At 30.4% G+C, this 25,000-nt stretch overlaps 1 protein-coding gene across 3 annotated transcripts in view; it reads right to left on the reverse strand.

Moving 5' to 3' along the window:
• Positions 1-361: 361 nt before the first annotated feature.
• LOC124946992 (protein rhomboid) overlaps positions 362-25,000 on the reverse strand; it is a 125,912-nt gene continuing 101,273 nt past the window's right edge. For all 3 annotated transcript variants that reach the window (XM_047488549.1, XM_047488539.1, XM_047488528.1), the window contains exons 2-5: positions 14,298-14,563; positions 6,382-6,552; positions 5,276-5,431; positions 362-2,242 (exon numbers count right to left, since the gene is read on the reverse strand). In XM_047488549.1, the coding sequence (XP_047344505.1) occupies positions 1,922-2,242; positions 5,276-5,431; positions 6,382-6,552; positions 14,298-14,555 (906 nt within the window). In that variant the 5' untranslated portion in view covers positions 14,556-14,563 and the 3' untranslated portion in view covers positions 362-1,921. The remainder of the gene's footprint in view (positions 2,243-5,275; positions 5,432-6,381; positions 6,553-14,297; positions 14,564-25,000) is intronic.

Below are 25,000 nucleotides of genomic sequence, written 5' to 3' on the forward strand. Positions count from 1 at the left end.
TTGATAAATTACGAAACGAGCCGTTTATAAAACCGGAATTAATAATATGAATCTTTTCCTCTTTCTCTCTTTCTTCCTCTCTCTCTCTCTCTCTCTCTCTCTCTCTCTCTTTCTCTATGTTCTATCTATCGATATATTATTCTTAGGAGTTTAATGTTTATCGATAATATTCAAAAGGAGATACGAGAATACGCTCCTATCTAAATTTCCAAAAGCTTTTTTTTTCATCTCTCGTCTTTTTCTTCCTCTTCTTCGTCTTTTTCGAAACGTCTTAAATTTATATTAAAAAAAAAAAAAAAAAAAAAAAAAAAAAAAAATAATAAAAAATAAAAATAAAAAGCAAAAAAAAAAGAAACAAGAAAATTAAAAGAAATCGTAAGAAGTAGATTTAAGACGTTTTATTAACAATAAACTTTCGAGGCTTATCTATTAACGAGGAATAGAAAAACGATTAAATCAATTATTTTCCTCTGATTATTTTCTTGATTTACTTTAATTTAATTTCTTTCTTTCTTTTTTTTCACTTAATTACTATTATTATTATTATTATTATTATTATTATTATTATTATTATTAATTTTTCGAACAACATAATAGGTTCACGTGAATAGTAAAAATTTTATTTACGTAACACGTAACACGTGTGACGCGAATATTTAAAGTTAGATGAATCGAACCGAACCGAATCGAATCGAATCGAATCGAATCGAATCGAATCGAATCGAATCGAATCGAATCGAATCGTATCGAAGAGCAAACCTTTTATATATATATATATATACATATATATATATATATTTTTTTTTTTCTTTCTTTCTTTCCTTTTTTTTTTTGTATTAATAGAATAAACTATGGCACTGAAACTAGTCGAACGCGTAATAGAGTTTGAACGTGCATATCCGGTACGATTTTTCACGAGGCAGTGGAACACGTAAAAAACGAAGAAGCGTGTATCGAAACATCGCTCGTTGCTAGAATTCCTTTAAATTGATTATCTCTCTTTCTCTCTCTCTCTCTCTCTCTCTCTCTCTCTCTCTCTCTCTCTCTCTCTCTATCTGTCTATTAACGTTTAATTTTCGTTCCGTTTATTCGATCTTTCGTAATTGTTCTCCCACTCGCTTACTAAAGCGATAGCTCTGAATTTCGAGTAATATTAAATACAGAAGAAAACGTCGAGAAAATACGAACTTCTAAACTCTCTCTCTCTCTCTCTCTCTCTCTCTCTCTCTCTTCTAACTATACGAGTCTCTTTAATGATCTAATCGATCTATTCTCGCACCATTTTATTATTTTCTTCTTCTTATTTTTTTTTATATAATAATAATAATAATAATAATAATAATAATAATAATATTAAAAATATAATAATAATAATAATAATAATAATAATAATAATAATAATAATAATAATAATAATAAATAAATCAAAGAAGAGAAAACGATATTTCTCAAATCGTTTTTAATTGGAAAGTTTTGATTACTGTTAAATAGAGAATAAAAATTTTTCCTTAAAGAAATTTTCTTTAAGGAGATTTCTTCGGTCATTATAATCTCTTATTGGTTAACACGATTAAGAGTTTCTTCTTCTTATTTCTTATTTATTCTTCTTCTTGTTTTTCCTTTTTTTCCTTTTTTCTTTAACGCGATTTTTTTTATTAAACGCGCTAATAATATCATAATGATTATTATCGATCCGATGCGCTATGGGAACCATAACGATGAGATATTTCCCTTATAAATATATATATATATATATATATATATATATATATATATATATTTACAAGAAAAAAAAAGAAAAGAAAAGAAAAGAAAAAAAAAAAGATGATTGATTTTACTCGAAGACACTGTCGGCGGCCTCACGGATCTTGACGATCAGGAACGACCTCTTGCAGAGTTTTACGAGCATTTCTATCCTCTGTCAGGATGGCTTTTTAATTTGGGGTAATGCAATCAGATATACGTTACCCAATATCGCGCCAACTATTAATAACATAACGCTAACGCCAGATATTAATCTAACGAATCTGACGAATCTTCGTCCTCGTGAATCCTTCTTGCTTTGTTTAGGGAAAACTGCAAGACCCAGAAGTGGTCCTGCTAATGCACCGGCTACGTGAGCAGCCCAACCAACCCTTCCGCAGCCCAATAAGGTTGGTATTGGTAATGATGCGACATCTGCTCCAGCGAGTAACAGGACAGCACCTAAACGCCATCCCGCGTAACGTAGCTCACCGTGACACTGTAACAATAAATAAATGGGCGACAGGGTGTAGAGGGGGACGGTATTATATAAAAGAAAATTTTAAAAAAAAGAGGAAGAAAAAGAGAGAGAGAAACAGTTTCGATTGATCAACACAAGAGTTTCCAAAAGTTTGGAAACATTCTTTAAGGTGGACCAAATTATAAATTTCAAAATATTTGGCGGACACAAGAAGAAAAGGTTTTATAAGAAAATCGATAAAATAATTTGACACAAGGGAAAATATTATACTAATTTTATTAAAGCTGTTCGTTCTTCGTTTACGACAATAATTATTTTTTATTACGAACTGCTTATTAACACATTTCAAGAATATAATTAAACAAAAATAATGAATAAAATAAAATAAAAATAAAAAAAACAAAAAAAGAAAAACAAAGGAAAAGAAATAACATAAAATAAACTAATCAATCTGAATTCTGCAATTGTCATTTATTTTTAATAATATTATTAAGCCTCGGTTCTAAGTTCTAAGTCTATATTTAATAAACCGCTTATAAATGTTCATAGGTTAATAATTTTGATCTCGATTTGAACTTGTTCATACTCATGATTGAGAAAGTTTGCTACGCAAATATGTATAAGTACTTCTAAATAATGAAAATATTTGTTGAGCATGTTCGTGCGCAATATTGAAAAGATAATCTCCTGTGAAGATAATTCTTTATAAAAATCAATTAATTGGTTTATTGCGATAAGAATTCTTGGCTTGGACATTTTTTTTTTTTTGTTTTTTTTTTTGTAATTCGATCAGTTCATCATCACTATAAATTTAAGAACATTATTTATAGATTTGCACTTTGGAAATCCCTGAATTAATAGTTTCGATCGCGTATTTTTTTCTCTTTATCTATCTGCCTGTTATTATCTGATTTTACTAATTGTAAGCGACTGTACTCGGATATCGTTTTACAAAAATTGATTTCATATTTCTTTCTTTCTCTCTCTCTCTCTCTCTCTATCTCTCTTTTTTTTTTTTTTTTTTTTAATATATACATATAGATATATCATCCTTTTGTAAGTGGAAAGATCGGATTAAAATGAACGGAAAATTCGAGGGCAAAGTGATCAATTGGATGCCATTTTGTTCGAGCGCGGTATTTATTACGAAATGATCCTTGAAATAATTGCAAAATTTTTTTTTTTTTTTTTAATTTTTTTTGACTTTCGAGCTAGCTTGCGTTAAATGATGGGATTTCTTTTACGGCAAAAGCTTTCTTCGCGATTTCTTTCTTTCTTTATTCTTTGTTCTTTCTCCATAAAAAAAAAAAAAAAAAGAAAAAAAAATTGATCTAAGAATGTATCCAAATGTGTTGCGAACGTTTGTTAATAATTTTCTTAATTGATACATTTTAAATTGTCAAATGGATATCATCGTAAAACGTTCATGATTGTTTCATCATCAAACGAGAATTTAATTTAAATCTATTTACCTTAATTCAACGACACTGTTCTAAAGGACAAAATGGCCAGTCGTTAAAATCAAATTTATTAGATCCTTACGACGTAATCATTTCGTTATTTGTTATTACGATTTATCTTCTATCGTCTGTTTATATATGACTGTAACGATACAGTTTCTATTATTTTATTATAATCGGATTAAACGACATTTTTTTGCGTGTTTCACGTAATCTTACTCCCCTCCCCCCCCCTCCTCTCCCCCTCTCCTTCATCCCCTCTCACATTTATGGAGATTCATTCCGTTAATATTTCAAAATATGTATTAAACGTTCTTTTATAAAACTTACGTTTTTATTTTATATCGAGCTTCGTCGAACAAAATGGTCGATTGAAGATATTCGATAAAAAATAAAAATAAAAATAATAATAAAAAAAAAAAAAAAAAAAGAAAAAAGAAAAAAGAAAAAAAAATAGACTGAAAAAAGACGTATCACGTTATTCGAAAAATCATATGATCTATAGATTTTGCAAATAGATTAACTATACTTCGTCTCAGAATGGAAATCCTGATAGGTTAAAGTGATCATTTCGATGGCGATTCCAAATCTTACTTGATAAGAAGAAAAATAAAGAAAAAAAAGAAAACAAAAAAAAGAACAAAAAAAAAAAAAAAAAAAAAAAAAAAAAAAAAAAAAAGAGAAACCCCCCTCCCCCAAATATTATCCATTTTTTATAACGATCGTACGAACGCATTTGTTATTAGTTTTTCGAACAAAATGTTGACATTTTATTATCGATTTTTTTTTTGCTTTTTTTTTTCTTTTTTTTTTTTTTTTTTTTTTTTTTTTTTTTTTTTTTTTTTCCTACGTTTGTTCGTTCATCTCGTATAATACCAGTTCTCGTCAGTAGAAGGAACTAGTTATACGGACTCTGTCCAACTCGAACTACACGTTGACTATATTGTATTGTGCGAAATGTAAATCCATTTCACAATAGCCATGTCACAGTAACGCCTTTGTGACAAGCGTACTGGATTATATATCAGAGTTGTTTTCGCATAGTGTCACGTCACACAAATACGCTTTGTCTTCGTAATATAGCCGTAGGGTTATAGTAGAAAACGAGCGGAGTCTCTAAGGCCTAATCAAGAATTTGTTATATGTATGTATGTATGTATGTATGTATGTATGTATGTATGTATGTATGTATGTATGTATATGTGTATATATGTATGTATGAATGTATGTATGTATGTATGTATGTATGAATGTATGTATTTTTTGTCAACGCGAACAGAATAATCTTACATCGTTAATACTATCGGTGATATTAAAAATTCGTGTAAACAGGTAGATACGTGAAATTCGATAAATTTTTTATCAGAGGAAAAATTTTTTATTTAAAATTTGTTAAATAATGAATAGAAAATTTGATGAAATATTAAAAGTACAAAATCTAAGGATTATTATTCTAGCACCGTTTAAATGTATGAAATGATTCTCTATGTATATTTATGTGGTTTGAGAATAATGAAAAATATATATATATATATACACACATAGGTATGTATGTATATATATAATAGCTCACTATTATATATTAGCTCACCAAGTAAAGATGAGCAAGATGGCTGGTAAGTAACGCATATACTCCTGCCGAAGCTCCGACTAGATAAAGACTAGGTTGCAAAAGTGAAGCACCCAAAGCTCCGCAAACACCACCACCTAAATAAATCGTTGCTACTCCCATTCTTCCTTGTTCAACCTGTACACACATATACAAATTCGACTAACAAATAATATTAAAGATATTATTTGTAAATAATATTACTTATACATTTTTATATAGATAATTTCGTTTTTGAATAAAAAGAAATTTCTCAGTGAATTACTTTATTTTTTTTTCTTTTCTCTCTTTTTTTTTTTTTTTTTTTTTTTTTTTTTGCTTTCTACAAATAAATTAAATTATATTAATAAATTATATAAATTCTATACCTTATGTTAATTATAAGAAACTTATATTGCTTCTCATTTAGAAACAATAGTAATCAATTCAACGTCGTATTGTTCAATTCGTCGTATAATTTATTTCTAACAAATTGACGAACATTGTTAAAGAATTATTTTAATATCATAATAAATTCTCAAATTTCTCTGACTGTATTAAAAATATAGATTAAAGGATGGCAATTAGAAATTAATTCTTTTCTTTCTTTTTTCTTTTTTTTTTTTTTCTGTCGATAAAATACGATACGATATTGAAACTATGTAAATTTTCTTCGAACAATTCGTATTATTACAATTATCGATAATTATATTAATTTTTATATATATTTCTTATATGTAAATTCGTACTGAACGATATAGAAATAAATTACAATGCATTATATATTACACGAAATAGTAAATTATATCTTTTATAGGATCAAAGGGTAGAATGTTTAGACGTAACCAACAAGCAAATCGATGGAGTTTACAGTGAAAGCGATATGCATGTACACACACACATATATATATATATATATATATATAAACATGTATGTATACAAGTATATATATATATATATATATATATACACAGAATGTGTGCAAGAGACAGAGGAAGGGTGGATGATGGGAGGGGAGAGAGAGAGAAAGAGAGAGAGAGAGAGAGAGAGAGAGAGAGAGAGAGAGAGAGAGAGGACACGAGGTTCGCAATTTAGTCGATTAGTTTACCTCGAGTGGAGTAGCCAGGACCAGCTGGATGAGCACGTTGAGCGCAAGGTGAAGCGCGTTGGAGTGTAGAAGCATGTACGAGGCGAACCTCCACCCTTGAACCCTTTGCCGAGGGTCATAGACCAACCATCTTCGCAACGTCGCCTCGTCTCCGAAGCAGTGGACGGTTATCTATCGTGACAGAAAACATCCTCTACGTTTACTTTCAAAATAAACATCTACGATGGCTATAATACATTTTGAAGTTGATTAATATATATATATATATATATATATATATATATATATGTATGTATATATTATATTTTTTATATAATATACTTCATAATATTATAATTCATATATAATTTAAATGGAATATGATAAATTTAAAAAACAAAAAAAAAACAACGACGATGATTGTAATATCTTTGGAAGTTGATATATATATATATATGTATAGTATAACATATAATAATATAATTATATCAATATATAAATGATACTATATAATTTTGCACACAATATGATAGAATATAATTTTTTGGTAGACGAAAAAAAAAAAAAAAGAAAAATTTTTATATTATAATTCTTATTTTCTCTCGAGATTTTCAAAGAGATTATAAATTATCACAAAAAAATATCTTTCAATTTAACGATGATAACATGAAGAAGATCCAATCGATTTTCATTTCTCTATTATTAGATACATACCATCAATTCTTGGCTAGATAAATTATTCAAAGTAATATCTACTCGAAGCGTTGAAATAATTTCATTCTCGAACGATTAATCTTATTTGATATCCGAGGAAAATTGTCTTACCTTTCGCTTACTTACACTTTGGTTAAGATCGAGGAGGCTGTTGAAGAGTGAAAAAAAGAAACATACAAAATAAAAAATGAAGAAAGATAAGAAATAAAAAATAAACGAAAAATGTTAAAAGAAAAGAAAGAAAGAAAAAGAGAAATAAAACAAGAAAAAAAAAAAAATAGAAAAGATGGAAACGATCGTGTTCGATCTCTGCAGTAATCACTTTTAACGCGACTTCCTTTTGAAGGAGATAAATACATAAATAGAATGAGAGAGAGAAAGAGAGAGAGAGAGAGAGAGAGAGAGAGAGAGAGAGAGAGAGAGAGAGAGAGAGAGGAAGAGAGAGAGAAGACAGTCAAGCAAAAAGAGGATGAATTTCGATACAATTGGAAGGCGATCGTTGGAGTTCCAATTATATGGGGCTTTGCGCTCTTCAATTAACAGATCCAATTCAGTTAAGGGTATAGCGGTCGCATTAGGAAAGAGAGGGTGGTGAAAGGGTATAGACCACACTGCGGTTCGTCGAGTTTACATTTCCATGTTATCGTCGTCTACGCTATGCAATTGTAAAAGCGAGAGAGTAAAGAGAAACAACGATAAGAAGTGAACCGAATTTTCTCTTTCGTCAAAGTCGAACGAACAAACATTCCCTTTTTCGTTAATTTGTTATCCCTCTCTCACTCTTTCTCTCTCTCTCTCTCTCTTTTTCTCTCTCATTTGTTTGTCATTGAAACGAACGACAAACTAATTTCGATTAAATAAACATACCTATTTATACAAGTGCGTAATTAATTTTCTTTTTAATTTCGATCTCTCTTACATGTATGTACGATAGGTAATAAACAACGCGTAGTTTATCGTAAATAATGGTCTGAAAAAAAAAGGAAAGAAAAGAAAAAAAAATAGTATCTAAGGTTTATATTTGACCATGAAAAAGTTTTTGATAGATGATAATGGAACTAGCGCTCAATTATGCTTTTATAAATAAATTAACAAATTATGATTTGTTAAATATATATATATAGTAAAATATCGTATAATAAATTATATTTTTAAAGATTAAAACAAATAGCATCGTACGAAATCGTGTATATAATTTTAGTCAAGGTTATTAATAAACAAAACCGAAGAGCAAACAATTCCTCCTATCTCTACAAACGCTCGACGGATACTAATCCTCGTATCGATCTCTAACCGTACTTAAACATTGATCGAGATCGCTCTTTCCACCATGTTACCTGCGCAATAGCTACTGCGCAGTCTATAGGATTTCTACTCTTGCCATCTGTCGGATATTGTTTGTATTATTTCAAATTAACTCTGGCGAAATGAAAAGAAGAAATTGCAATACTTTTATTTTGATTAAACATAAAAAAAAAAAAAAAAAAAAAAGGAAAAAAAGAAAAAAAAGAAAAGAAAAAAGCGTACTCCCTCCGAGTAATCACATATTCTTTTCTTTTTTATTGATCGTTTTCAACAAGAGAATTGCAAAATTTTATTGGAAATAAAATAAAGAAAGAAAGGAAGAAAAAAGAAAAAGAAAAAAGAGGTAGAAAAACAATTTCAACGATAAAAAGTTGAAGGGGACACGTACACGAAGCAATAATTCCAACGCTAACCATAAGAACATGATATCCCAAGTGTGAATTTTGCGAAATAATGCTTTAACCGCGAAATTACAGACGTAAGTGGCGTATAAAACGGTAAATGTGTTTCTAAAGGCGCAACACAAGATGAAATGGGAAGGTGGTAAAGGAACGAACAAAAATATCAAGGGGTTGGGAAGAACGTGAGTGTAGCTGGCGCGCTGTAACGATAATAATCATCCTAAGAGCTTGGAATGGCGACGCCCGGTAGTCGAAAAGTCACTACTAGAATAGAGGAAATGCGTAAACTCAGAACCGCGAAATTAAATGGACTCTCGATCCCGTGAAAATTCTACAAATCTTTAAATTGCTCTGCGTTTAACGTTTGCGAATCGACTTAAACAGGCGTTAGAAAGAAAATGGCTCGGTTTTTCTTCGAGGGTTTCCAAAAAAACAAAAAAAAAAAAAAAAAAAAAGAAAACAAACAAAAATAAATGATAATACAAAAAAAAAAACCATTAGTGATATTTGTTAGAGTCAAAAAAAGAAGTATTCGCGAAGTTAAATTCGACGAAAGACGATAATTTCGTCAATTCGATTTTATTTATTTTTTCTATTTGTTTGTTTGTTTATTTGTTTCAAAAAAAAAAAAAAAAAAAAAAAAAAAAAAAACATTCATTCGTAATAAATATCGTAAAACTATTTAATTTTATGACGCAATGAAATGAATTTTGCTAACTAAAAGTAATAATTTCAATATAATTTTTTTTACAATTACATTTTGCGTTCGATCCATAAGGAAAGAAAAATTTGATAAAAATCCTTTGGGGTATATAAAATGAGTTTTCGCATTACTCGTTATCGATGCTTTAATTCCCATAGGAATATCCTTATCGCATTTCACTTGGTCGCTGAACATTTTCACGAACTCGAGTGGCTACGATGGCTCTTAGAATCGAAAGTGTATGGTATCCTTCGATAAGAGGTGATCGTTGTTCGGCTGAAAGTGACTCGAAGGTATGAATGACTGATATCGAATGAAATTTGAAGAAAGGATAGATAGATAGATAGATAGAGATAGATAGATAGATAGAGAGAAAAAAAAAATAAGAAAAAGTACTTTTAGATTTCTTCATACGTGATTTTTTTCAGGAAAGATTCTTCTTCGCACCCTTCGAGTCAAATTCTATCAATTTCAATACATTACAAATCTAAATCTATTCTCGAAGAATTTTTATTGAAATTATTTTCAATAATAACGAAAAATAAAAAATAAAGACAAATATTACTTATCATGAGATCGTATTTGGCGTCACGCGTGAACTTGAGATAACGACAAAGGAAAAAAAAAAAAAGAAAGAAAAAAACAAAAAAAGAAGAAAAAAGTAAAAAAAAAAAAAGAAAAAGAAAAAAAGAAGAAAGAGAAAGAGAAAAACCAAATTAAGACAGAAGAGATGGCAAAGAGAAAAAGATATATGAATAGATGGATAGACAGATAGATACAAAGATAAAGAGGGAGAATGTGAGAGAGAGAGAGAGAGAGAGAGAGAAAGAGAGAAAGAGAGAGAGAGAGAGAGAGATATATATATACTCAGTGTATGGATGTCACAAAGATCGATCGTGAAAAGAGTGTGAGGGGTCTGTAAGAGATATCCGATAACGTCGTAGCATTTCTATTACACCGGTGAAACTTCTTTTCTGTGTTATAAAAAGTAGATGCGAAGGCAAGTGGATACGGCGGAAGTATTAGAGAAAAAGAGTGAGTGTGAGAAGGAGAGAAAGAAAGAGAGAGAGAGAGAGAGAGAGAGAGAGAGAGAGAGAGAGAGAGAGAGGCTTCTACTTGGCGACTTAAAAGTGCATTTAACTTCGTTGTTCTAAGTTCCTTGCATTTCATCCCTTGTGCATTCAAAGCTTATATCGTTGAGACCTCGAGAGAGAGAGAGAGAGAGAGAGAGAGAGAGAGAGAGAGAGAGAGAGAGAGAGAGAGAAAGAAGATGCAAGAGAAGCAGCCAAGTATAAGGCGACTCTCCTTTCAGAATATTATTATCGTGCCAAAAGACCACAAGAGTAGCAACTCTCTTCTTCTCTTCGACCTTTTTTATCGCACTTATTTGAATCTTTCGCTTTTCCACCTTTCTACCCACTAGCTTTCTTTCTCTCTCTCTCTCTCTCTCTCTCTCTATCTCTCTCTCTCTTTCTCTTTCTCTCTCTCTTTTTCTTTCTTTCTTTTAGAAATACCAGAGATCTTTCTCGAGTATATAATAAGAAGAGATATTTTCTTTCTTTTTCTCTGATTCTATCTCCCTGTATGTATTTGTATAAAATATGTGTGTAGTTCGTTCTCCCTTTCTTATTCCCTTTTTCTCTTTCCCTTATTCTTGTCTTATTTCTTTTCTATCTATATTTCTTTCCCCCCATGACGTGTTGACCCAGCTAATAACGTTGTTACGATTTCTTTCTATCTCTATTTCATTTCATTTCCTTACGTTGATTTTTATGAAAGAGAGAGAGAGAGAGAGAGAGAGAGAGAGAGAGAGAGAGAGAGATTTCTTTTCAATAAAATTGTAGGAGATGTATAAAAATGGAATATTACTGTGTATCTGTAAAAAGAAAGGAAGAAAAAAAGAAAAAAAAAAGGAAAAGATAAAGGAAGAAAAAAAAAATATTAAATAACGATACCTTAACGATAACAAATGCGGTAACAGAAATCGATTTAATCTCGTTCATTCGTTTCTCCACCTTCCTCTTTCTCTCTCTTTCTCTCTTTTATTCCATCGTTTTTATCTGGATAAAATAATTTCCATGAAAATGCGTCAAGAAAAATTCGATTAAAGAATTCCATGAGATAACTAAGCTGTTGCGTGATTTTTCCATCACGATTTTGTCATTAGCAGCAACAATAACATGATTCGTTTACAAAATTTTCAACAATATTAATCTCAAATTGTATATATATATTATAAATTATATATATATATATATTTCTTTTTTGTTTTACGTTGACATGATAAAATAATAATTCGTAATTTTATAATACACGTATGTACATACATATATATGTAAGCGTTTAAATTAAAAAAAAAAAGCTGCTTTTTATATAGAATATTTTTCATTCAATTTATTCCCAAAGGCATTTTGTAAAATTTTCTATTATATCTTTACGATATTCATCAAATTTAATAAATTCCTTCTTTCATCTCCATTTATTTCTTGATTTCTAACAATAAGATACGTACATATATATATATATATATATATATATATATATATATATGTATATAATTGTTTGGTAGTTTTAGTATTCATCGTTCGAATCTATTATAATAATCTTATTCCTTTTTTTCTCTCTTTCTTCTCTTTTCAAATCAAACGCCGAGTATTAAAATGGAATGATTTGACTGGAGAAAAAAGAGAAGAAAGAAGAAAAAAATATTGAAAAGAAAATATTTCGTAAACCTCAATGAAACGAACGTCAAACGTTGAAAATGAAAAGGGAATAATTTAATAATTAGCAGAGGGATTAAAAAGAAAAAAAAAAAGGACAAAAAAAGAAAGACAGAAAAAAAAGAAAAAAGCAAATAAATAAAAAGGGGCAATTTTTAATGAAATGAACGAAACGCCGAAAATGAAAATGGAATGCGCGAGCGAGGAAAAAAAAATTGGAGAAATATTAAAAAAAAAAAAAAAGAAAAAAAAAAAGAAAAAAAAGGAATTTCGAAAACCTCGATGAAACGAACCGTTAAACGTTCAAAAATTGAAGGAATTACAATAGAATGATTTGAGTGAGGAATTAAAAAAAAAAAAAAAAAAAAAAAAAAAAAAAAAAAAAAAAAATTTCGAAATCATTCTCAATGAAAGGAGCGCATAAAAAGTCCATTTCAATGATCAAAAAAATATTAAATATAAAATGATTTGAAATTTCGGTGATATTGAAGAAAGAAAAGAAAAGGGAAAACAAAAAAAAAAAAGAAAGAAAGAAAGACGAACGAAGAAATATTGTATGCAATTAAAATAAATTCTTTCGAAGGATTCATTTAAACGTTGAAAACGCCAATGAAGAGTTTCACCGTTTGTATGTTACAAAAAAAAAAAAAAAAAAAAAAAAAAAAAAAAAAAAAAAAAAAAAAAAAAAAAAAAAAAAAAAGCGAAAGAGAAAAAATAATGGCGGGGGGGGGGAGAGGGGGTGGGGGGCGAGGAGCGGGGGAGGGGGGTTAACGAAAAAAGAAAAAAAGAAAAAAAGAAAAATGAAAAGGAAAACGAAGAAGTACGTTCTTTGGGTTGAGAGAAACACGAACTTCTTACTTTATTTAACGCGACAAGTTTCGTTAACGACGGTGAAGAGAAGATGCCCAACTTCTTCATTCGCTTTAACGCGAAGGCTTTCATTAACGATGAAAAAGATGTAAACTTCTTATCCAAGTTAACGCGACGTTCTCTCTTTAAACATCTCTCTCTCTCTCTCTCTCTCTCTCTCTCTCTCTCTCTATATGTATATATCTTCCTGTCTCTTTCTCGCATGAGAATCAAAGTCAAAGCATGTAAAATCTTCGAGCCATGAATCCGTTCTAGTTGCTAGCAGAACACTATACACCACAAGGTTTTGCATCACGAGGATTCACCGTCTAGGCTCTTTGCAACTTTCTTTTCCGATAGTTTCTCGTGAATGGCGGTTTTTAAACGTCCAGAACGCTTCTTATAATCTCTCTCTCTCTCTCTCTCTCTCTCTCTCTCTCTCTATCTATCTATCTATCTATCTATCTATCTATCTTTTTATGTCTTCCTCTTTTTTCTTTTATTTTCGATTATCTATGATAACTTTCATTTTGTCTCATAAAATTTATCTCTCCCGTGTTCTCATGTATTTTTGTTTCTTTTTTTTTTCTTTTTTTTTGATCTCTTTTTCGATCACCCTTTATAACATCATATATATTTTTATATATGTGTATATTATATATATATATATATATATATATATTATGTTAATATATTTAATTATACTATTAATACAATGTAATTAAATATATTTAATATATTTAATATAAGTATATTTCGTACTATAGCATATATAATTATACATAATATTCGTTAATATATACTATATTATATTAATAATATACATTACATTAATACACTCTACGTATTTACAAAGTTTACATTATATAATTTTCATTTTTTTTTTCTGTGTGTATTTTTTTTTTCTTCTTTTTTTTTCTCTTCTTTCTTACAGACACGAAAAAAGAAATTGCGCGTTTTTTAGCGTTTAAATGTCTAGTTGAAAAATTCGATTCAATAATATTTAAGTACGATTCAATAATAATAAATATAACTTTTCTTTTCTGCTGTATTTGAAAGCAGAACGAGAGAGAGAGAGAGAGAGAGAGAGAGAGAGAGAGAGAGAGAGAAAAGAAAAAAAAGAAAAAAAGAGAAACGAAAAAAAGAAATTAATTCCATCTGTAAAATTAATATTTTCATGATGTATATTGTTAAATTGATTTGTCGTGATATTAATTATATTAATAAAACTTAATCATACATTACCTCTATGATACTGATGCATATCATTAGGTAAGGCGGTCGTATCCGAAAATTAGGCTTCCTGGTGGCCTGTGAATACCTTGGCGTCGGCTTGATCGTAGTTTCGTCATTGGTATGTGTCTTTCTGTACGATGATGTCGCGATGATCGGAGATTCTGACGAGTAAGGTGAGCCTGGTACCGAATAAGTCGTATCTGTCAATTCCGACGATATTGTTGACAACGTCGGTGAATTTTCGAGTAAAGCTGCTTCGGCGTCCATTTTGTCACCTGAAATAACAAATCATTTTCTTTTTTCCATTCTTCCTTTTCTTACCTTAATACGTTAAAACATTTTTCGAGTGTGATATGGGTCCTATCTCTGTATTTTTGAAAATTAACAAAAAAAAGAAAAAAAAAAACAAAAAAAAAGAGAGCGAGGGAGAGAGAGAGAGAGAGAGAGAGAGAGAGAGAGAAAGAAAAAATAGTAGATCTACATTTACAATAGATTTTTCTACAATTTGCTATCAGTCAAAAAATCATTGAAAACTTTCATTGAATTTCTTATATCGTTAGGGACAACATGAAAGTCTGCCTATTCACGTGAAGTAGGTAAATAGAAAAGTTAAAGGTTCTATAAAGCAGAGTAAGAGTTTGACGTAAACGGGTCAACGGTTATACGTCGAAAGACCTTCCTCTATTGATAGTTCCGATAGTTACAATATACTATGCCATCGTAGAAAGTAATAAAAAAACGAGTTACTCTCTTCCCCATAGATATTTAATAAATATATTAATGTCTCTTTCCATTACGAACTTGTCGTTTGAAGTAGATCGCGTCGAAATAGAAGCGTCCGTCTTTGTTAATAATAATAAAATTTCTCCTTCGAGTGAGCAAAATTGAGGGAATAGAAAAAAAAAAAAGAAAAAAAAAAAAAAAAAAAAAAAAAAATAAAAAATAAATAAAAAGGAAGAAGAAAGAGGGGAAGCTCAAAAAGAAAGAAAGAGAAAAAAAAAACAAAACAAAAACAAGGAATTACAAACGATTCATTTACAAATCGAATTTGCACGATCGTTTGAAGGATTTGAAAATTGATTTATATCTAAAAGAACAAATTAAATATTGCATGTGTAACATTGAAACAATTTCGAAATGAAATTTTCATCTGAAATTTTCAACGATCTATCCACTTACGTATGTATCTATGCGTGGGCGTATTTAACCACGTAGATAACGTATGCAGGTACGTGCATGAGAATGATGTAATTAATAATTAATAATTAACTGTTCGAATATTATTAAATTTTAGTTCGTTATTGTTGGTAAATAAGCGGGAGCATACATAACTTTTCATACGTAACTTCCGCTTAATAGCTCGCGTTGTTTCAATATATATTAGCGACAATTATTCGTATTAAAATAGCTACGACAAAGATTTGATAAGAATATCGAGTTTTGATATTTTTACCTTTCGAGATGTTACGATATCGATTTCGATTCAATTTTATTAATATAAATAGTACGGACAAGATCATTGGGAGAGATCGTTTCATGAACGTAAGAGGACAAAACAAAACAAAAAAAGAAAAAAAAACAAATAAATAATGATAATAAGTAACACAACAAGTAGAGACAAGGGCAAAAAGAAAAAAATCAAAGAAAATGAAAGGAGCAAAAAAAAAAAAAAAAACCCATTCGCGTTTTCTAATACGAAATATCGAATTATAATTCGTCGATAATAATCGATATAACTCGAGCGATCTCGATAAGTAAACCGACGGGATATAAAGCGTCATGAGGAAGATTATAATTTAAAATTTTTTTTTTCCCGATGTGAAATCTTAAAATTCGTCGCGTCTTCCCACTTTATTACCTCGACTACTATCCGTACATAACTCTCATCCTCTTTCCCCCCTTTCCACCTCCCCACCCCCTCCCCCATTTTCTTCCCACCATCATCCTGATTCTCTCCCCCCAATATATACGCAAATTAGCCGAACGCGCGTCGGTCGGTGATAGATATTGAACTCGATTACATTGAAATTTCTCAAGAGGGTACTCGGTTCAACGGCCGAGGCTAAACACTACCGATTATCGATTTTAGTTGGTAGTGCCTACGGTGGCAGATAGGTACGACGACCTATGACTACGTTAAGGGTTACGGGCTTGGGGTTGATAGGTGGGGATAGGTTGGAACTAACTGAGAGGAGAGGGAGTGGGGAACGATTTGCTCGGCATGATCGGAATCCGACGTATCTCCAAAATTTGCACGTTTCGATCTGGATATCGTATATCGGACTCCCATAATCTCGAAATCGTCGTCGTTTATACAAGACGAGTGAATGTGTTTATGTATATGCATATAGATATAGATATATGTATGTGTGCGTATGTGTGTGTGTGTGTGTGAGAGAAAGAGAGATAGAGAGAGAGAAGGAGAGAATCTAAAGTAGTTTCGATAATAGCGAGTGAAATTCTATGATAGCTTGGTAAACGATCTAGAACGTTAGAAAACAAAGAGGTACTGGTGATGACGCGTAAAGAGGTCACGCGAAGTGACCACCCTTGAAGACCCTCACCCCTTTACACCTTAACCTTCTTTTGTTCTCTCTCTCTCTCTCTCTAAATAGAGAATACACAAGAGCAAGAGCGAGAGAGAGAGAGAGAGAGAGAGATGTGCATTCTCTTCATGCACCGATATACATACATTACTTACACTTGCCTAGCACAAACCATGTCTATCTATGTATGTATATATATGTATATATATATATATATATATATATATATATATGTATGTATATATGTAAATGAATGGGAGCTATGTGCCAGAGCCAATGGCATAATGCTTAGAACGTTGACTTCGTGACTCCAAGACGACTACTACTACTCGTTCTTTACGTGATAAAGACTCTCGGAGCTTTTTCGCGACGTGACCACTTATGTATGTATGTATTTTGTATGTTACCTACGTCCTATTCTCGAGTGCGAAGAAAAAAGGAACAATAAAAAGAAAAAAAAAAAAAAAAAAAAAAAAGGAAAAAAAAAGAAGAAAAAAAAAAAAAAGAAAAGAAGAAAGGTGAAAAAAGAAAAATGGTGAGAAGGGAAAAAGTATTTTCCGATCGAAATATACTTTTAAAAAGATCGTTCGGAAGATTCTTCAGTCTTTCTTACATATTTTCCTTTTTTCTTTCTTTTCTTCTTTTTTTATCTCTCTTACTCTCTCTCTCTCTCTCTCTCTCTCTCTCTCTCTCTCTCTCTCTCTCTCTCTCTCTCTGTAGTCACTAAGTTTTTCTCTATGATTACTCATGCTAATTTTTTTTTCAGAAATATACAGTGCCCGAATATAGGCAACACATTATAACTCGGTACGATAAATGTTGCCTACCCTGTGTTGTTTATCCATAAGATATATATATAAATATATCCTCTATTATTTTTTTGTTCTTTTTTTTTTATAAACCACTTTATATATGTTACTCGTTTTTCCATACGAATGTTTATTAAGCGTATTGCCTTACATCAGGGGCAAGAAAAGAAAGATTTCTTCTTTATCGACATTGTATGATTAATTCTTTTTATCTAGTCTTTTTAATAGGCATGCCTACGTATAATTAATTATTCAATTAATTGATTATACGTTAAAAAAAATCTTTATTTTTGTTCTTTCTCCGTTCATAAAATAAATTGTAAATGTAAGAATTGAAAGAATGTTCGTACTAATAATGATTTAACAATTATAATTGTTCGGCAATACATTTTCGTTTTAGCAAATGCAAATGTACAAAATGTATATATACGCGTCGGCGCGTGTAACGCGGGTATAACGAACGAGCTTTCGTTTAACCGCGCCGGAAAGTACACCACCGCGTTTCCGTTACCGCGCTTTCGTGGCTTTTGCTCGGTCGCGTGTGCGTTCGCTCGAGCTTACACGACCTCTCGTATTCATTCCCTCTCCCTCTCTCTCTCTCTCTCTCTGCCTCTCTCTCTCTCTCTCTCTCTCTGTCTCTCTAGTTATACGCTTTTGTCGAGGTGCATACATATTGGCGGTGGAAAAGCCACGAATAAGCGTATTGCTTCCTAGAGAACGTGTTCGATTAAATTCACGATTGTGTTTACTCCTTCGACGAATTTTTTTCCTTAATTTCAATGAATTAAGTAAATTTTTCCATTTAGAAAGATTAATCCATTCGAGAAACTTATTGATAACATACGATCGTTAATTTTCTACTTGATAAAATAATAATAATAATAATAATAATAATAATGATAATAATAAAAATAATAATAATAATAATAATAATAATCGACGTTACAAATTCGAAATGTAATAACTTTCTTTGTTCAACAACGGTATAAGCGTATAATTTTTGTAACTTTTCAAATTTGCCGTTTGCCTGTTTATTTATTTAGATGTTGAAAAAGAAGCAAAAAAGAGAGAAAGAAAGAAAAAAGAAGAAGAAAAAAAAAAAAGAAAAACGAGAAAACACAGATTACGTTTAAATTTACGTTGAAATCCACGAGAATTGCGTCTTCGATACTTCGTTCGATGAATTTTCTTTTTCTTTCAATTTTCTTTTTTTTTTTTTTTTTCTTTTTCTTTTTCTTTTTTCCTCACTCAATTTCAATCGCAATCCTTCGGCGAATCGACAATCGTAGATCTATTTGTCGACGAAAAATATTGTTTCATACGATGAGATCTAATTCTATTAATTGAATTTATCAATATTCACAGGACAATCATTTTCCACTCGATAAAGTAATAATATTAAAAAGAATGACAATACGAACTCGAAATAAAATATTTCGCGTAACTATCGTTAAGGAGGGTGAACGGGAGGGAGGGAGGGGGCGGGCGAGTAACTTTGAAATTTTTCGCTTGTCGTGCTTGAATATTTTTCAACTATATCACTTTTAAGTATAGGGGCCATATTCGTTTCGGATACTTTCAACCTATACGACATTTTCTAGATTCCTCTGTGAAACTTTTTACACTGGTTGTTTCCATGGTATCATTTAATATCCGACGTTTCGAGGAAATGTACATTTCACGTTATTCGCCTCTGTAATTTTTTTCTTTTTTCTTCTCTCTCTCTCTCTCTCTCTCTCTCTCTCTCTCTTCTTCAATTTTTAATTAATCCCAATTTAAAATGATTTCAGGATATTACGAATCGTTATTATTAATGAAAATATATCTCTTTGTAAAATCGAACGAATTTTCATTTAACACGATACGTTTCTATCGGTCTATTCTAATGAATAATACGAAATAACCTGTGTTAACGAGTACAAAAAAAAAAGGTAAAAAAAAAAGAAAAAAAAAAGAAAAAAAAAAGAAAGGAAGAAAAAGAAAAAAAGGAAAGAAAAAAAAAAAAAAAGAAAAAGAAGAAGAAGAGGAAGAAAAAAAGAAAAGAAAATAAAAGAATTAGAATAATAGTATAGAATTTTGTTTCGTTTGAAAATTGAAAAACATTTTTGATATGTATACATAACAATCTGAATGAAAAATTCACGATTAAAGCCGAAAGTACGTACTCTCGTTCGAGTCCTAACTCAAAGGCTCATAAATACATAGTCATTAATTACTTTACATAGTACGTAGCAGGTGAATGCCGGGATACATACGATCGGCTCATTAATTTTCAGCGACGTTATATCGACTTTACGTCATAAGCTGCCATGATATTCCAAAATCCCGTTTTCTGCTAGCGCAGAAATTCACGTTCACTGATATATACATACACATACACATGCACACACACAAACACACACGTACATACATACATGTTTATATATGGACATACATATATATATATATATATATATATATATATATATATATATATGTTGCGAATGAAAACCGCAAATCAAAATTGTGCCCGCGTATCTACCGCCGACGGCAGCTAAAATTTCACGCTTACGGTAAAAACAATGGTCGGCAGTGTGACAGAGATTTTGTTGTTACCAAAAATCCTATATTGTCGCTTTATCTGTCCTGAAAAAAAAAAAAAAAAAAAAAAAAGAAGAAAGAAAAAAAAGAAAGGAAGAGAATTAAGAAAAAAAGAAGAGCACGGATACGATAATTACAATGAAGACTAATTAATTTTCTTGACGAGGGGAAATCACTTTGAAAAAGTAATTTCATCTCTTGAGAACATCTCTCGAACCATCAAAAGAGGATCAAATTACTTTCTTAATAAAATACCATGGCTTATATCGCTTAATTAATTTACCTTTAACTAGTACTTCAAATTTTTCGAAGGATAATATTTTCTTAACGATCGATCGTTCGATAATCTTTTTTGTAATTATTTCTTTTTTTTTTTTGTTTTTGTTTTTTTTTTTTTTTTTTTTTTCCTATGAACGATCGATTTCGTCGATTCCCTTTTTGTAGATCTTCGATCTGTTTGAATGATAAAGATTTTCGTTCGTTTAACGTGACTATTCGTAAATGAAATTCATTCTGATTGAGAATAATATGATTATGATGGGACGGAGATAAAGAAATGTTTTGAATAAATTAATGAATCGTAAAATGAAAAATCAGGACATCATACATTGTTTCTTTCTTTTTTTATTTTTTCTTTTTTTTTTTTTTTTTTTTTTGGGGGGGGGAATTTTAATTGGAACGAGAAACAAACTATTTATTTATTTATATTTCTCTTTTTATCAGAAGAAAAAGCGAAATATCTTCGTAAGTTAATTCTCTGTGATCTAATTTTTTTTTCTCCTCGATTAAGATAGGAAAATATTTTTTTTTTTTTTTTTTACGTAGAATATGTTGCTATTTAAAAAAAAAAAAAAAAAAAAAAAAAAAAAAGAGAGAAAAAAGAACAAACCGCTAAAAGCTTCGCAAATTGAATACTAGAATTAACATTTAATTTTCTTTACAATGATCGAATGAAGTAAGATTTGTAAAGGGTACAATATTTTTTATATAATAATATATATTATATTAAGTACAAATATACTTAAGTTAACAATTAAGTCAATTAAGTATAACATAAATATTCGAAGTGTATATATATACGTTTCAAAGTTATACGACGTTAATCTCGACAGGGTTAACTCGTTGCCTCAACTACTCGTGGAAGGAGGGAGGAAGGGTGAGATGAGGGAGGAAGTGTGAGGGGGAGGAAGGGGAAGGGGGAGAGATTTAACAATGAACGAGATGAACGTGGTATAAAGAGTGGGGGTTGGGTGAAGAGAATGATAGATTTAACAATGAACGAGATGAACGTGGTATAAAGAGTGGGGGTTGGGTGAAGAGAATGATAGATTTAACTTCGAATGATATAACAAATTTTTTTCTTTTTTCTTTTTTTTTTCCTTTTTTTTTACTTACAAATATTACATACATACCGAATAAATCTGAGAACGTGCGAAACGTGCGTCGTTTATTCGTTTGTACGTACGTACGTTCGTTCGGTTCTCGTTATGGGATTATGAAAGCGTGACGATAAAATGAATTCTCCTGTTTTCTTTTTTCTTTCTTTCCTTTTTTTATGCTTTTTCATTTTCATTATTTCTCTTTCTCTCACACACACACCCTCTCTCTCTCTCTCTCTCTCTCTCTCTCTCGAATTAGTCGGACGACCGAATCCTGGCTATCCGAGTAACGAGAAAATGGTAGATACACGAGAATGTTGACGTAACTAGATCGGACGGAGACATATTTGCTTTATTGCACGACGGATTACAACTCACTCGTGATTTTCACTCTTTTCCCTCCTCCTACTCCCTTCTGTCTGTCTGTCTGCCTCTCTCGCTCTCTCTCTCTCTCTCTCTCTCTCTCTCTTTCTCTCTCTTTCTGTCTCTATACATCCCTTTCTTTCTCTCTTTTTCACATGGACGTATACACGTATACAAATACATACACAGAGAGAGAGAGAGAGAGAGGGAAAGAAAGAGAGATATGTTCCCATAGATTTATTGTAATTTCATATGAATTATCATTGAACGAGATCGTGTATGTAACGAACAATGGCGAAAATCGTTCGCAAACAGATTATTAACAATGCTCGACGTTTGACGCATTCTTACAGTTCCTTATGGAAAAAAAATACACACAAATATATATATATACACAGAGAGAGAGAGAGAGAGAGAGAGAGAGAGAGAGAGAGACATTGATAGACATACATATATACATTCACTAAATAATTAATTAAGTATTAGATACACATATACGTTTGAGGTAAGAGTGTATTATAAAGAATGCATAGAAAAACGAAAATGGCGTTTCTAAATCAAGAGAACAATGTCGAAGTATATAGTTACTTACTTACTTACTTACTTACTTACTTATTTACTTATCGAAGGTGAATACGGGATGATAAATAATGTATGATCAATTGTAAGCTAATCGATCATCAATGACATTGACATTTTAACGTTCGTTCTAAAACATTTCTAATCTATCTATGTATGATAATTATAGTATGTACATACGCACGATACGTTTCCTTATCAACCTGCGGAATTTTTCCGTTCTTCTTGAAACGTTTCTGCGACGATAACAGAATAACGAAGAACCATTTGGAATAATGAATTTTTTTTTCCCCTTTAACGTTCGATCTAATCTCGAATTAGATGATTTATTACGAATAGTTTTTGTATAAACGAGAGAAAAGGTTTATCTTCAATTGAATAAATGAGAACTCTTTGAGATCTGACAGGCGAAGCGGCTAAAGGGTGGAAAGGAAGGAGGGAGGGATAAAGAGAAAGAAAGAAAAAAATGGAAAAAATAAAAATAAATAAATAAATAAATAAATAAAAATAATCGTATCGTATCGTATTTCTTTTCGTAAGATCTTTTTATCATCGATATACATATACAACGTATGTATTCTGTGTGTCTGCACGTGCGTGCGTGCATGCGTACGTGTGTGTGTGTGTGTATGTGTATATATATATATATATATATATATATATATACATAATTTATCTATATATATATATAGATAAATTTTCTTTAAAAAGTATCGAACGTTGTAAGGGAAACGTGGAATGATAAAGGAGGCAGAGCATGCCCGTCGAAACGTCGGAACTTTTATGATATTTCCTTGGTATTTTTCTTTGGGCCGATGGCATCCATAAATTTAGTGCAATTTTAATATTTTCTTCGTGGAAGTTTGGAAAGTTATATAAAGAAAGAAAGAGAAAGGGAAGGTAAGAATAGACCTTTTAAAAAGAGGAATCTCGTTTATTCTTACTTGCGATTACTAAGAAGATAGATGTGTTAAAATAATACCATTCATTTTCAAACTATGCATTAGTTATGATCACCAAAATTTGTTTGTTTGTTTGTTTGTTTGTTTGTTTGTTTGTTTGTTTGTTCGTTCGTTCGTTTTTTCTGCTTTTTCTTGTTTTATCTTTATTTTTCTCTTTCTTCTTTCTTTTCTTTTTTTTTCTTTTTTTCTTTTCTTTCACTTCTTCAAGAATCACGAAAAACTATATCATTCATTTCTTTTTTCCCAGTATTGAGATATTCGTTTGATTGATCGATTTATTTGTTTACTTATTTATTTATTATATTTTCTTCTTTTCTTTTTTTTTTTAATTTTTCTTCCATTTTATTTAATATTTGACATCAATCAAGAGCCAACGTTTTAATTATTACAAGACCTGGGAAATGATATCGTCATCGTTTTATTTTTAGATTTAATTCGAATTTATTTGGATTTTGATTCTGTAACAGGAAGATAAAGGCTTTCTGTAACAAACGCTTCAATACAAAATTTATTGGAGATATTGAGGGAGAAGGGGGTAAGAGGGTAAGAGGAATCTAATATGTATTGCAGTTTTATCGTAAAGGGCATTTTTGTCAAGATATTGAAGCCGTAATTTTTCCTTTCTTCTTTCATTTTTCCTTTTTTCATTTCATTTTTTTTTTTCTTTTTTTTTTTTTTTTTTTTTTTTATTAATGGAAATCGATAGTTTAAGGCTAATAAAAGTTGTAGACAATATCAATACGAATTCAACGATTACTTATCTGTAATATACATTTTATTCGATATTTTTATCGAGTTATGAAACTTTCAAGTTGTTCTTCCGTATGTACTGTTAACATGTATGTATCTGTGTCTGTATATGTGTATATGTGTGTGTGTGTGTGTGTGTATCATGTAACCGTGTAAGAGATCGTTATATAAAAATTGTGTTATTGTATAAGAGATCGTTATATAAAAAAAAAAAAAAAAAAAAAAAAAAAAAAAAAAAAAGAAGAAGAAAAAAGAAAAAAAGAAAAAGAAAAAGGAAGAGAAAAATGACGTAACTAATTTCGGAAAAGTATCAGTCATATTGCAATAATAATGTATTCCATTATTCGATTTAATAAAATTCTGTTGAATATAGAAGCTTTGGTTTTAATAATGGTCATAACGCGATTTAGAACTCTGTTTAACTTTCAATTGTCTTTTTTTATAATATATATATATATATATATATATATATATATATATATATATATATATATATGTATATATATAAAAGACAAAAGAATGCATTTCACCAATTTTTAATATCTCGACCGTGCGGAGAGAGAAAAAGGCAGAGAGAGAGAGAGAGAGAGAGAGAGAGAGAGAGAGAGAGAGAGAGAGAGAGAGAGAGAGAAAATTTTTATCACGATTTTAGTCGGGCATATAAAGAACTTTGAAAATTGACGAGTCGATAGTTATAAAATAAATATCGCTTTAAAACGAAACTTGCTGCAACGTAAAGGAGGA

The sequence above is a fragment of the Vespa velutina genome, chromosome 1, assembly GCF_912470025.1.
Source record: "Vespa velutina chromosome 1, iVesVel2.1, whole genome shotgun sequence".
In the NCBI taxonomy this organism is placed as follows: domain Eukaryota; kingdom Metazoa; phylum Arthropoda; class Insecta; order Hymenoptera; family Vespidae; genus Vespa; species Vespa velutina.